At 55.3% G+C, this 12,670-nt stretch overlaps 5 protein-coding genes across 5 annotated transcripts; 1 reads left to right on the forward strand and 4 right to left on the reverse strand.

Annotated features, from left to right (window-relative positions):
- Positions 1 to 625: 625 nt before the first annotated feature.
- On the reverse strand, positions 626 to 1,436 carry HETIRDRAFT_120544 (uncharacterized protein; the record flags this gene model as incomplete). The annotated part of the gene is made up of 2 exons (XM_009555048.1): positions 626 to 912; positions 1,022 to 1,436. 2 exons carry the CDS (start codon positions 1,434 to 1,436, stop codon positions 626 to 628), a joined length of 702 nt encoding a protein of 233 aa, XP_009553343.1.
- Positions 1,437 to 5,361: 3,925 nt separating this feature from the next.
- HETIRDRAFT_332476 (uncharacterized protein) lies at positions 5,362 to 6,188 on the reverse strand (the record flags this gene model as incomplete). The annotated part of the gene is made up of 2 exons (XM_009555049.1): positions 5,362 to 5,746; positions 5,821 to 6,188. 2 exons carry the CDS (start codon positions 6,186 to 6,188, stop codon positions 5,362 to 5,364), a joined length of 753 nt encoding a protein of 250 aa, XP_009553344.1.
- A 124-nt stretch (positions 6,189 to 6,312) lies between these two features.
- On the forward strand, positions 6,313 to 8,120 carry HETIRDRAFT_412774 (uncharacterized protein). The gene is made up of 3 exons (XM_009555050.1): positions 6,313 to 6,680; positions 6,771 to 7,071; positions 7,126 to 8,120. Exons 1-3 carry the CDS (start codon positions 6,369 to 6,371, stop codon positions 7,251 to 7,253), a joined length of 741 nt encoding a protein of 246 aa, XP_009553345.1. The 5' UTR covers positions 6,313 to 6,368; the 3' UTR covers positions 7,254 to 8,120.
- Positions 7,864 to 8,103, reverse strand: HETIRDRAFT_164913 (uncharacterized protein; the record flags this gene model as incomplete). The annotated part of the gene is made up of 1 exon (XM_009555051.1): positions 7,864 to 8,103. The coding sequence occupies one exon, from the start codon at positions 8,101 to 8,103 to the stop codon at positions 7,864 to 7,866; it is 240 nt and encodes a 79-aa protein (XP_009553346.1).
- A 1,178-nt stretch (positions 8,121 to 9,298) lies between the features above and the next one.
- On the reverse strand, positions 9,299 to 12,266 carry HETIRDRAFT_431082 (uncharacterized protein; the record flags this gene model as incomplete). The annotated part of the gene is made up of 4 exons (XM_009555052.1): positions 9,299 to 10,784; positions 11,046 to 11,779; positions 12,001 to 12,087; positions 12,123 to 12,266. The coding sequence occupies 4 exons, from the start codon at positions 12,264 to 12,266 to the stop codon at positions 9,299 to 9,301; spliced, it is 2,451 nt and encodes an 816-aa protein (XP_009553347.1).
- Positions 12,267 to 12,670: the final 404 nt, after the last annotated feature.

Below are 12,670 nucleotides of genomic sequence, written 5' to 3' on the forward strand. Positions count from 1 at the left end.
TGCTGCATGAGACAGTATTGATCACTATACTGATAGACAAGGTCTACAAGGCTGCATATAGCACATCCCTAAGCCCAACCTGCATGTTGTGTCCTATATTGACCAGTAGCAGGCATTGGCTAACAATGACAACTTCAATGATCTTGTGTGCAAGGCCAAGGTACTGCGGTCTTCATAGCCTTTTGTGGCAGTTGCCAAGCTGCCAACAAAGTGGCTGGGGGCATTAATGCACATTTCTCTCTTTCCATGTCCCTTATAAAGGCAGCTGGAAAGTTAGCAAAAGAGCTATAAGATAATAGTGCAGGCATACATAAAGGAGAGTAATGTGCTGAAACAGCATAGAATGTGCCATATCTTTATCTTCTTATTGATAGAGCAGTAGTACTTACTATTTTCTACTGCTAATTAAAGACTTCTTGGTGTGGAATTAGTGCTAATATCATGAAATTAGAAACTATCTTTTTAGCCACAGAAAGAGGTAGTTCCTAATTTGGAAATCCATTCCAATGCTCACAATATATTGCTCCCAATTAGGAAATTAGACACTTTTAGATGCTATTAACACTTTTAGATACTTTTAGACACTATTAGATATAATCTGGAGCTAATACAAGGGAGTGGTTTCCTAGATGCTGCTGGTCATTGCAATCAATACCCCTCTCTGCCATTCCTCAATGTAATCCCGCTTGGTTTCCCAGAGTAGGTCTTGTGTCATCTTCATCTTCCAGATCAACTGCACAATTTCTTCTCCCTGTCTTTCCCATAAGTCTGCTTGAGCTTCCTCAAGGTGGTTGAATGCTTTTATGTCAAGAAAGACAGTTAATATTCTAATGCCCTGTTTTTCCACAGTGATAACAAGGGCCAGGTGGCTTGCCATCATGGGTATGCTTTTGGCAGTTGGCATTCCACTTTCTAGTTGTGTTAATATCCATGTCAACAACCTAGTTGTTCATTTTGCGAGGGGTGTTTATAGAGTTATAGCAGAGAGGGGGTTGGAGATGAAAATGATTCAAGAAATCACTTCGAAAGGAGGTTGAATTGGCTAGAATGGCCTTTTGAGCGCTACAAGCTCTCATGTGTCCATCTACTTTGCAAGCTATATTAATCCAATCTTGGATAGTATCCTTGGGCAGAGTTTCTTTGTTGTAGATTTTATCCATGACTTGTGGATCTAGTCCTTGTTGGTAATAAGGTACTTGTTCTTTTTCAGAGATATCGGCATTGGCAGCAATAAGGAGGAATTGGTTGGAATATTCATCCATGGTCATTCTTCCTTGAGAGAATGCCATAAGGGTGTTGCATGCCTTATCCATCTTGTTGGACTCCTTGAATTGCAATCTAAATTTGGCCAACAAGTCTGACCAAGCTCCTAAGTCCTTGGGAGTTTCCGTGCCTACTATTTTGGCTAGGAGGTTTTCTGCCCAGGCACCAGCCATTCTGTGCCTCATACATGAGAGTACGAGGGAAATTTTGTCTGAGTTGGATTTGTACCTGCCTGATTCTACTGTGAAGAGAAGGAGGCATTGAAGTATAAACTTCTGAGATTCTGTCCAATCGCCAGTATAATTGTCCAGGAGTTTGACCTTTTCTCTTCTAGGCTATGTGGGGATAGAAGAGGTGGTTCCTAATGCTTGTCCCGACATGTTGGTGATGGTATATGTGTTTCGGGTATTGATTGGTGTTTGATTAGCTAATGAGTCAGAGTCTGAGTAGAAAGTGACTTCTTCTTGCTCTAAGTCGTCAGGGATTACTAGCTTAGGATCTCTATACCAAGGTAATAGGTCCCAATGGTTCTCTGTTTCATTCCAAACAAATTCTTCCTCTGTTCCATCATCAAAGATGAAGTAATAATGCCCATTCCTATGTGAGCAGTTGTTGTAATTTGGTGGGGTGTTCAAATTGGTGTCTGTATAGAACCAAAGAGTGCCTTCTTATCAAATGGGGCGATTATTGTGTCAGAACTGTCTGTTGATTTGTCTAGCACTAGGAGGATAGCTTCAGCCTAGGAGTACAATGGCTTGTGCTTTTCTATAAGTACTTGCATATAAGCTTGTGTCAGCCATTTATATCTATCCTGTGATACTCAACCAGTGATGGTGGGTTCCACTGGGAGTTGATGACCAAGGATGTTACCTTATACCATAATGTATGCTCCATGATTGGAACCGCCTAGTAGTTGTGATGATTGTTATTGGAATAGACAGCCAAAGAGGCCCTAATAGACTTGATCATAACACTTAGCACTTAGAGAGATAGCACATTCATCAGTATGTAAAGATTTCTAAGGTTGAAAGTGTTGAAAAAAGGATTGCAAGTGCTATACAAGGACTGCTAAAGTCATTTGGCATGCTATTTAATTAATACAATAAGAAAACATAATGCAAAAGGTATGAAAAGTAATATAAAAGCTTGCAGAGATTTTATAGGTACTGCAAGATTGCATAATGGGAGTATTTGAGGTCACTTGTGCATAAGACCATACTAGTTGTTTCTAAGTTATACCATAGCTGAAATCTATGCTATAAAGATAGTAAAATTTAGGGGATTAGTGCACAATACAGAGGCATGCTTATTAGTCTTACCAATATAGTAGAATAGAATGCAAAAGCTATCAAAGGTTGTGTGAAAGCCAACAAAGATTACACAGGCACTGTCAGACTATGTGTTTACTGTGAAGGTTACACAGGAGCATTTGAGATCACAATAGTGTGCACAAGACCACAAAAAAGCCTGCAAGATTATGCTAGTGGTTCTGAGGCAGCACTATAGCTAAGATCTATGCTAAAAAAGATACAAATTTAGGTGCTCAATGCATGGTATAAAGGCATACTAATTGAAAAAGCAGCTAAGATTGTGTGCAAGATTGTATAGAAGCCTAAAAAATTGCACTGACAATTTCAGTGTCATACTATATCAAGAAAACTCGATAATTACTTAATCAACCTACCATCCTTAATTATCTTTTTTAAGACAGATTAAGAGCAAGATCTTGACTAAGATGGAGATCTTAAGCATCTTATTGCTCTTAATCTGTCTTGAAACAGCCAAAAAAGGACACTAAGTTTATTAAGTAATAATCGAGTTTTCCTGATGTAAAAAGCTGCATAATTAGAGCAATTAGTGCATAGCATAGTGACATGCTTACTAGAACTTCATTAGTATAGTAAGAAAAAATAATGCAGAAGCTGTAGAAGGTTGCACAGATACTTGTAGAAATTTAATAGACACTATAATATTGTGCAGTTACTAAAAAGGTTATGTAAGAGTATTCAAGGTTGCAATGTTGTGTGCAAGATTGCACAAAGGTTGTACTAATCCTTTTGTTGTTGCACTATGTCTATAATTTATTCTAGAAAAAGAGCTAAATGGGATGCTTGGTACATAGTATAAAAGCATGCTCATTAATATATAGAAAATTATGGGTCCTAAATCATTTTGATCTTGAAGTACCTTGTGTGGCTAAAAATTAACAACTAGTACTTACTAAGTTTTGACAAAGATACACATTGGTATTAAGCTCAAGCAAAGGTCACGCCGACGCAGTCGGCAATTCCCAAGTTACCGGGTGGTCTTCAATGTGACTGAGTGACAAAGGAAGAAGCGTTATCTAAATCGAGAAAGAAGCGACTGAATTGAGAAGGGAAGCGAAATTCTCCGGGCTCAACAGGCATGACAAATGTATGACATTTGTGGCCCCTGAGAACTCAAGGCAAGCCTCGGGACTAGGTCCTGGGGCCGACCTCAAGCCAACTCTAGGAGGGCTTATGTAGATACAGAAGACTAGACTAGTGTAGCGTAGAGAGATCTAAGTGGAGAGGGATGGTGGGTGGGACGAAAAACTAGATGTACGTAGCGCGTGCTGCGAGTGCGCAGCAGTGAGTTCAGAATGAGGAACTGCCTTCGCGCTCGCGAGGTATATATATTGAGAGAGGATAAAGCGAACACAGGCGGCGGACAAGGCAAGGTGGCGGACAACGCTAGCGCTAGCGAGGGACCCTGATCGAGGCGTGGCGCTTTGTGAGAAAAGGTCCCATTGACCCCGAGCAACTCACCCCTTCCATCTGCTCGATCCAACCTAAAGTTGGGTCACATGGGTGGGAGGCAGGTATCCTTTACCTCAGCAAAGCCACATCCATACGCGGCGGACGGACCGGGGTTTCCCACCGGCCGTCGACTTCTCTAAAAGCCATGTGGTAGGGCCAGTCCATAGACGTGTATCGAACTCCTCATCCGCGCACTCAATCGCGATGGCTACATGTTCATAGGGACAGCATATGACATCGATCCCGTGAATGGAGAACGTGAGTTGGAGATAATCGTAGTGCTCGAGGAGCAACCCTCTGAGGAGGCATTCCAAAACTCGTCGCTGAGTGTCACTGAGCTTGACGAGACGATCGCCGCGGGTGTGAAGATGGGTCTACTTGATGGGCCAAAGATCTGGGAGCGCGCTGTCTAGAGCTTGATTGTACACTAGTCATAATCGAGTACATGTGTACATGGTATGGCTTTGGTGAATTGTGCGCGGTATGGATTGATTCTATCAAAGTCACGAAGGCTGATATAGGGCCCCCAGGATGAAAACGCAATTCGAGCAGAAACAAGAGCCGCATGTCTCGTAGAAAGAGAAAATGACAGTGTTGATGAAACCAATCCGCTGGACGATGCTTTCTAGCTTCTGCTGCCACGTACGTATAGACCCTGCTTAGTACTGGCACCCCGACCAGCCCGGTGCAGGGTCAACGTGCTCCAAATCCACAGAGCGTCGGGTGTTTCGAATTCCCCATGACACGCCGCTTGGTCAGCATCAGCGCAGACAATAGATCAGAGCGCGCCGTTCGGAGGCGGCCGACGCATCAGACTCGGTGACCCACTGGTCAGTGGCTTCAAAGGGCAGGGTCGCAGGGGGCGGGGAGTCGCAAATCTGATGAGGGTGGCTCGGAGGAGCCTCAAAGTGCTGATTGGGGACTATTGGAGGCCGTCGAGGGCTCCTAGGTGGGGCAAGTAGCTATTTGGGAGTAGTCGTGACGAAGATTGTGCGGGCAACTGCGAGGAGGCATATTACTGAAGGCGTGTGCATGAAAAGTAATGGCGACCGTTCGAAGCGAAGAGTGGGAAAATGTGTGAGAGTGCGATGGTCGTCGCCCATTGTCGAAAGGAGGAACATCGATTCCGTGGTCCGAGGCATATGATCCGCGCACTGCTTTTCAGATTGGCAAGTTGAAACGCATGGAAGCGTATAGGCTACCAAAGGGCGAATGGAAATGAGGTTGAGAGGGCGGTCCAGGTGATAAAATGTGAAGAGAATAAATGATGTTCAGAGATCGAGAATCCGATAGAAACGCACCAGAGCAGGGCGTGAAATCACAGCCCAGCATCTGTCTTCGCCTTTGTAATGGATGCCTTGACGCTCTTGATAGCATTCTCTCTAGCTGTGACCAGCCTCTTCGCCTTCGCTGCATCAAGGTCCTTCAACAAGCCAGAATAATCTTGTTTCTTCTTCGTAGTCCTCGCCGGCAGCTGTACACCTTCAGTGGACGAATCATTGGATGGACCAGCAGTCACCGGGGTTGCCAGCGCCCTCAGCCTGCTCAGCTCTGCACGTAGATCGGTGAGGATATCGTCCAAGGTGTTGAGAGTGGAGAGACAGTCTTCCACTTCATCCTTCAGCCTGAACGCGCGACAGACCTCACGAGCACACGTCTCAATGTGCGTGAACCTGATAGGGCCGAGCATCACGCCTCCATACCTTTGCGGCATCCAAAGCAAGGGGTTCGATTCGTAGTATATATATAGCCAAATGGGATAGAGCACAGGACGTACCACCGACTCACGATCACTACGGCATCGATGACGGCCTCCGCCTGCATCACCTTCAGAACACGACTGCCAGCCCAACTCTCCTGGTCATCGTCGCTGCCTTCCTGCACTTCAAAATCGTCATCGCTCGAGAGTCCGGTCTTCCCTGGCTTCAACACCATGCATCTCCACGCCGCGATCTCGTGAGATGCGGGCTTGGATCCGTGCACGACGCGCCTCAGATGGGTGACGGCCTTCTGCGCCTCGGCCGGGGTGGTCGCGCGAAATATGTTGCCAGTGAATGTTGAAGAGCGATCACGGATCTCCTGTGAGGTGGCGATAGACTCTGGCAGCGGCTTCTTGCGGTCGACGAAGGCGTCCAGAGTCGCCATGAGCGTTCGCGCAACGCAAGCCGGCGGTGGGGAGTTATCAGGACAGGTTCGGGTACCAAAATTACATAACTATATACCTATCGGCTCTTTACTGTCCACAAATTCTACCAAGTGCTGTCTGGCAGGCCTCCGACGCCGTAGCTGGCATCCTCCTCGCTCCCTCTCACACGAACGTCCAAAATGTCGCTCGCATCGACGGCCAAGCGAGCACTGCGCCCCTACTCCACCTTCTCTGACGAACCGCTCGGCAAAGCTCGCCCTCGTCGCAACTGGACGCCGAGAGATTCGCCCCCGCGTCGCAACTGGACGCCGACAGACCCACCCATCCCACGCAAAAGCCTCGGCCCCTTCATAGCAAAAGAGACTACCATCACGCGAAACGCCATCTACATCCGCCCCGAGCGACACCTATTCGACGTCTCGGAGGCGTTTGCGTTGGTGCGCGGGCTCGAGCAGCGGTTCGGGAGGATCCAGGATTTTCGATTCTTGCGGGTGCGTCTCCGTGCTTGAGCGCCCGGCGCCGCGCCCGACACCGAACCGCGCGTTGACCACGCCGCTGCTGACCTCTCGCGGCGGTTCCAGGAACACGAAGTGCCCACGAGCCTCCAGGGGTTTTTCTGGGCCGTCTTCGCTGACGACTCCGGGCGCGAGCGGATAGGCGCGGAGGGGATCAAGATCAAGATGCGCTTGCCGGCGAAGAAACTGTACGATGGGGGCGTCGGCCTCGCGGACATTCACCGCTTCCTTGCCCCCGCAGACCTGCAGCCTGCGGAGGTAATTGAGGAGGAGCTCAAGGAAGCCGAAGACCAGGTCCAAGCTGCTGCAGAGGACCCTTCGAAGCAGCCACAGTTTGAAACCATCGACGTGGAAGTGAAGCATGCAGGTGCGCGCGTCCTCTCTCCACTCTCCTTCGAACAGCAATGCTTACCTCCACAGGTTATGTCAACTTCAGCGTGCCGTACAGGGAGAAGCAGGTGCGGCATGGGTACTTCTTCGCGCTGCGATGGCTTCACTGGGGAGGGTTCTCGACCGGCACGGGCGTCACCGTCCCCCAACCGAACCTAGACACCGCCAACGAGTTTTGGCAAACCGTGGTCGACCAGTGGAAGAAGACACACCCGGAACACCAAGAAGGCATGAAAGTGGTCCCCTCGCGGGAAGCGGATTCCGCGATGCCATCTGCGTCGGACGAGGCATGGACGACGACGGAAGACTCCCCTCCGCCAGCCTGGACCCCTCTCGACCTCGGAGAGCCAATCACACCCATGGCCGACGAGCCCCCCGCCTCTCCCTCTACACCCGCGGACACGACGGCCCTCCCGCCGCCTCTGGCGGCCACGACACGCACACCGTCCGACACCCCCCAGCTGGCCCTCGAGCCCGACGCGCCGAGGACGCGCCAACCTCCCAAAATGTCGCGCCGCGAGTGGGTCCTACAGACCGCGCGGGAGAGCGCGCGCGCGCGGGTCGCCGAGACTGAGGCTCAAGAGAAGGAGGCGGGGGCGGGGCCTGTGGACGAGAAGAAGCGGCCGGTCATCGAGCGGCTGCGGAAGCTCATTGGGGGCTCGTTCTTGTAAGAACGGGGCCTCGGGGCCTCCCAGTGTGCCTCTCCTCCTATTGGGGGGTGCTGGGTTAGATCTATACGGTACATTTCTGGCTTAATGGTATCGGAGCATCATCCCCATTCATCGTTACGCACACGGCATCGCGTGTCCTCCTTATGATTATCGTTGATCATATCCATAGCCTCAGAAGACGTCGTGCGTGCTTGCCTCTCGGGACTCGCCACCGCCGGGATGGTCAGGACCAGCCAGCAGCAAGTGCGTCCAGCAACATCCCCGTCCCCGCGCGCGAATTTTGTCCGCAAAGAGGCGTATGTACGAGTCCGTCGCGTGCCACACCTCGAGAACGGCATAGATATTATCACCCCCCTCGTGTGTTGTCAGTCGAAAGCGCCCCCGCCGCTGAATCTCCCACAACGGCCCCGCCCAGCGTGTTCTCCCCGACGCGACAGCGCTGCGTCGCGCGCCGTCCGCTCTGCCGCTGAACACACAGACGTACCCCAGACTGCAGCGAGTCCGACCGCGCTCCGTCGACTGCTCCCTGTATCCATTTCTGTCGTTTTTCTCATGAGTGATTCAAGAGACGGGACGAGACGAGATGAGAGGGGGTGCGGTCTACCGCGGGGCACACAAATGCACATAACTTATACGTGTGTACCAGTACCAAGGCGCACCAACACAGGCCAGTTTTTTCCAAGAGCCAAGAGCCAAGAGCCAAGAGCCGAGAGCCAATAAAAACCTGCACACGACGACCCGGACCGGAGACAGAGCACCGCGGGGGTGCTCTCAGCTCTGCCCGTACGTGCGACGCAAAGACGAGGGGCAGAGGACAAGGGACAAAGACAGATATTCACAACAACCAAACGGACAAATAAAGGGGGGGAAGGGGGCGAAAAGGGGAAAACAAACAAAAAAACACGGTGGACGTGTTGGATGTGTATGTGTATGTGTATGTGTATGTATATATACACCGAATCCCGAGGAACATAAAAAAGAACAGCAAACGCAAAAGCAGAAGCAAATTATTACCGCAGCGAACACGAACGGGCAGACACCGTCGTACGTAGAAAACCAAAGACCAAATGCGCGAAGAAACAGAACCGGACAGAACATCGCTGAAAAGAAATGAACTGAAAATGTAAAGAACTGAAATGAAAAGAGAAGGGAGAAAAGAAGAGGGGGGAAGAGGACGAGGGGAAGAGGAAGAGAAAGAGGAGGGAAGAGCGGGCGAGCGAGCAAGCGAGCGAGGTGCGTGGAGCGGGTATGTGAATGCCATGTGTACATGCGGTCCGATGGTAATGTATGTTATATGCTGACGAGACGACGAGAGGAGACGAGGGGGGGGACATAGGGCGCGAGAACATAGGATGCGAGGACGAGGACGAGGGCGAGAGAAGAGACGCATAAACAAAAGAAAAACACGCATAGACAGCTTTTTTTCTAGGCGGCGGGGTTACGCCGAGCACAGGCGACCGGACGAGAGGAAGCCCAGAGACCGGGCGGCGGTGCGGCGGTATGGCGAGCGGCGAGCAGCGAACGGCAACACGCTCAGCACACCTCGACCTCCCACTCGCCCGCCTCCCCCTCCGCCGTCGGCACGCTCTTCATCGCGATCCTCACGCGCCTCTTCTCCGCGCCCGCGCCCACGCTGCCCTCCCACCCCATCCCCATCCCCGATCCCATCCCAGACCCAGCCCACGACCCCAAATCCGCACTACTATACGCCGGGAACCCCGCCTCCAGCCCCAAGCCCAACCCCAGCCCGCCCCCGAACCCCACCTCCGCCGCCGACATCCCGATCCCCAAAAACGGGTCCCCATAGCCCGACGCAGCTGACAGCGCGGACGACGCACCCGTGGAGGAGTACGACGCCGACGACGCCGACGACGAATAGGACGACGAGAACGACGACGAGGACGACAGGGAGGACCCGGACGCGAGGGACGTCGCAGCGGGCGAGAACCCCGCGCGCGTCGGCATCGGCGTCGGCATCGCGAAGCTCGCGCTGAACGGGCTCAGCGCGCTCAGCGCGCGCGCGTCGTTCCACGGCGGCGTGCGCGGCGCGGCGTCGTCCTCGCTCGACGCGTCGGACGGCGACGCGGCCGACGACGGCGCCGCGGACGATGCGGCGGACGAAGACGCCGCGGCGGCTGCAGCGGTGGCGGGGTGGATGCGCACGCGGATCGTGCCCCGCGGCGTGCGCTCGGCGTCGAACGTGATGTCCAGCGCGCCAAGCCCGAGCGCGGCCGCGTTCGCGTCCACAAACTGGATCTTCTGCGCGCGCGGCTCCGCCTCCTCCTCCGACGACCCGAAATCAAGCTCCAGCCCCCCGACGCCGCTGTCCATCCCGAACCCCCCGAGGCCGACGCCGCCCCCGTACCCCATCCCGCCGTCCATATCGACGTCCCCGTCGCGCTGCCACCCGCGCTCGCCTCCGTACTCGGGCGCCCACGCGCCCAGGCGCTCCAGGTCGAGGCTGCCGCTGCCGCTGCCCGCGGCGGCGAGCAACGCGTGCGGGTGCGGCGGGAGCGCGGACAGCGGGAACGTGCCGGAGAACGGGAACGCCGCGCGGGCCTCGGAGTGCGAGTGCGAGTGCGCGTGCGCGTGCGTGCGCGCCTGCGGCTGCGGCTGCGGCTGGCCCGAGAGGGAGAAGATCGAGGGCAGCGCGCAGAGGAGCACGAGGAGGCTCATCGCGCTCGTCTTTTCGAGCTTGCTCGCCGCGGACGGGGCGGCGGCCGTGGTGCCGGCACGGGCGGGTGAGGCCGGGACGCGCGGCTCGGCTGGTTCCGGCTTGACCCCCGCGCGCGCCGGGCTCGCGAGCTGCGTGCTGAGGGCCTGCTCGCGCTGTTCCGCGGCGGCGAGGCGTGCGCGCAGCGCGTCGATCTCGGAGAGGAGCTCGTCTGCGTCGGGCTGGTCGTGGTCTGGCTCGTGCGCGTGGCGGTGCTGGTGGGGCTGGCGTTCGTCGCCCTGCTGCGGGTGGGCGTGGGCGAGGGCGAGGAGGCGCGCGTTTTCCTGCTCGAGCTCGGCGACGCGGCTGTAGTGCGGCAAACGCGGGGCAATAGGCGTGGGTGAGTTTTCTGATTGCAAATTCGGAGGTAAAGTAGCGTAAAGGGACGAGCGGGGGTGAAATTTTCTCGCGGCGTCGCTTCGCTTTGGGTCGTGTGAGGCAACGGGCTTGCAGGACCCAGAAGCCGACTTTTTGGACGGACGAAAATAAAGCCCCACAGCGGCGAACAAACGGCGCAAATCGCGCGACGAGGCGACAGGTGGTGGGGACAGCAGCGAGGGGACTCACACTTCCATATTCTCAAACTCCTCGCGCTTGCGCTGTCGGCTGAGAAAGGCGGCCGCGCGGTTCTTGACGAGGCGGGCCTCGCGCTTGGAGAGGCCGCTGACGTCGGGGGGAATGAAGTCGCGAGTGCTGACGCGCTCGCCGGTGCCGCGGTGCTTCTTCGGCGGGGGCAAGGCCGGGCTGAGGCCGCGCTTGGACGCGGCCGCACGTCCCGCGGACTGGATGCGTGCCTGCTGCGGGTGGTGCTCGTGGCGGCTGTGGTCGTCCGAGTAGGACTGCTCGAGGGAGAGGGAGCGGCGCGAGGACGGCGGGGGCGAGGGCGAGGGCGGGGTCGGGGGGAGGTCGAAGAGCTGGTGGGTGGGGAGGCAGGGGGGGTCGGGGGCGGGGTTGGAGGGGGAGGCGCGGAGGTGGCGGAGGACTGCGCGGTGGGCGGGGGCAGGGGACGCGGGGCCCGAGGAGGCCATACCCGAGGGGGCCGAGTCGATGGAGTACGGCGGGGACGGGGGGTGGGCAAAGGCGAAGGGCGTGTACGGGGCGTGGGCGGAGGCGAAGGGGAAGGGGTCGGCTGCGGTGTGGGCGGTCGGGGAGCAGATGGGGAGGTCCCAGGAGCAGGGGCCGGAGTCTGAGAGCGGGGAGGAGAGCGGGGCGTCTGGGGAGATGAGTTGGGACATGGAGAGGGCGAGGAAGGGCTTTTCGGAGAGCATGGCAGAGGCGGGGCGGGGCGGGTGGTACTTATACTGGGGCAGAATGTAGATTACTGTGGAGGGTTGTAAGTAAGGAGGGCAGAGGCAGGGGAGATAGAAGAGCAGTCGGGTGATGGCTTGATGGTGGTTGAGAAAAAGACGGTTGCCTGTCCGGGCTTATGTCGCTTCCTCTGCCCGCTCCCAGGCCCAGCCCCGCCCTCGCGTGAGCACCGCGTGCCCGTCCCGTCCCGCTCGCACCCGCCCCCAGAACGCACCCGTCCTCCCCACACTCCCGTGCCCGCCCCGTCCGAGGTGCCCCCGAGCTCCGTCCAATCCCCCGCACACCCCCGTTTCCAGCTGCCCTTCCCCCACGCACGTCACCCCCATCTACTTTTACCTGCGGCTCCGCCCTCCACCGGGACTTTCTTCGGTCCTCGACGCCTTTAAATAAAACAATGACGCCCGTGCACACCCCCCACCTGCTCCCACCACTCCCCTCTGCCGTGCCATGACCGTCCCCTGCCCCTGCGTCTCGCGACATCACCGCGGTCCGCCGCTGCAGTCACTGGGCCCCCCCAAACCAGAACAATAGCATCGCAGCGCCGCATATATATATATAGAACTCGCGTCTAAACTTGGACCGATAGACCCTATATCTCTCGCAGCGAGGTGCTCCAGTATCATGCTAGATTGCGCGCGTCGGAGCCGCATGTGCAGCGCCCGTGCCCTTTCTGCTCGCCTCTGTGCAGACGCGACGCCAGTGCCGCACTCGCGCACGCCTTTGGGACGCCCTCTGCGCCTCTGCGACAGGCCCCTGGTCTCTCGTCGTCGCGTCTCGTGCGCCTTCTTGCCTGCCCCCGCGCAACTCACCCAGTGCACGCTACGCCCACACGTCCAGAGCTACCCCTCAAAGCCATCTGGGACATCCTTTTTACCGTATAGCAC

This window comes from Heterobasidion irregulare, assembly GCF_000320585.1.
Source record: "Heterobasidion irregulare TC 32-1 unplaced genomic scaffold scaffold_14, whole genome shotgun sequence".
Lineage (NCBI taxonomy): Eukaryota > Fungi > Basidiomycota > Agaricomycetes > Russulales > Bondarzewiaceae > Heterobasidion > Heterobasidion irregulare.

Excerpts from the sequence above, each read along its gene's own strand:
- HETIRDRAFT_412774 (XM_009555050.1), top strand. The coding sequence starts at position 6,369 with ATGTCGCTCGCATCGACGGCCAAGCGAGCACTGCGCCCCTACTCCACC. Across the intron at positions 6,681-6,770 it reads AGGATTTTCGATTCTTGCGG|GAACACGAAGTGCCCACGAG; the intron begins GTGCGTCTCCGT and ends CGGCGGTTCCAG. Across the intron at positions 7,072-7,125 it reads CGTGGAAGTGAAGCATGCAG|TTATGTCAACTTCAGCGTGC; the intron begins GTGCGCGCGTCC and ends TACCTCCACAGG.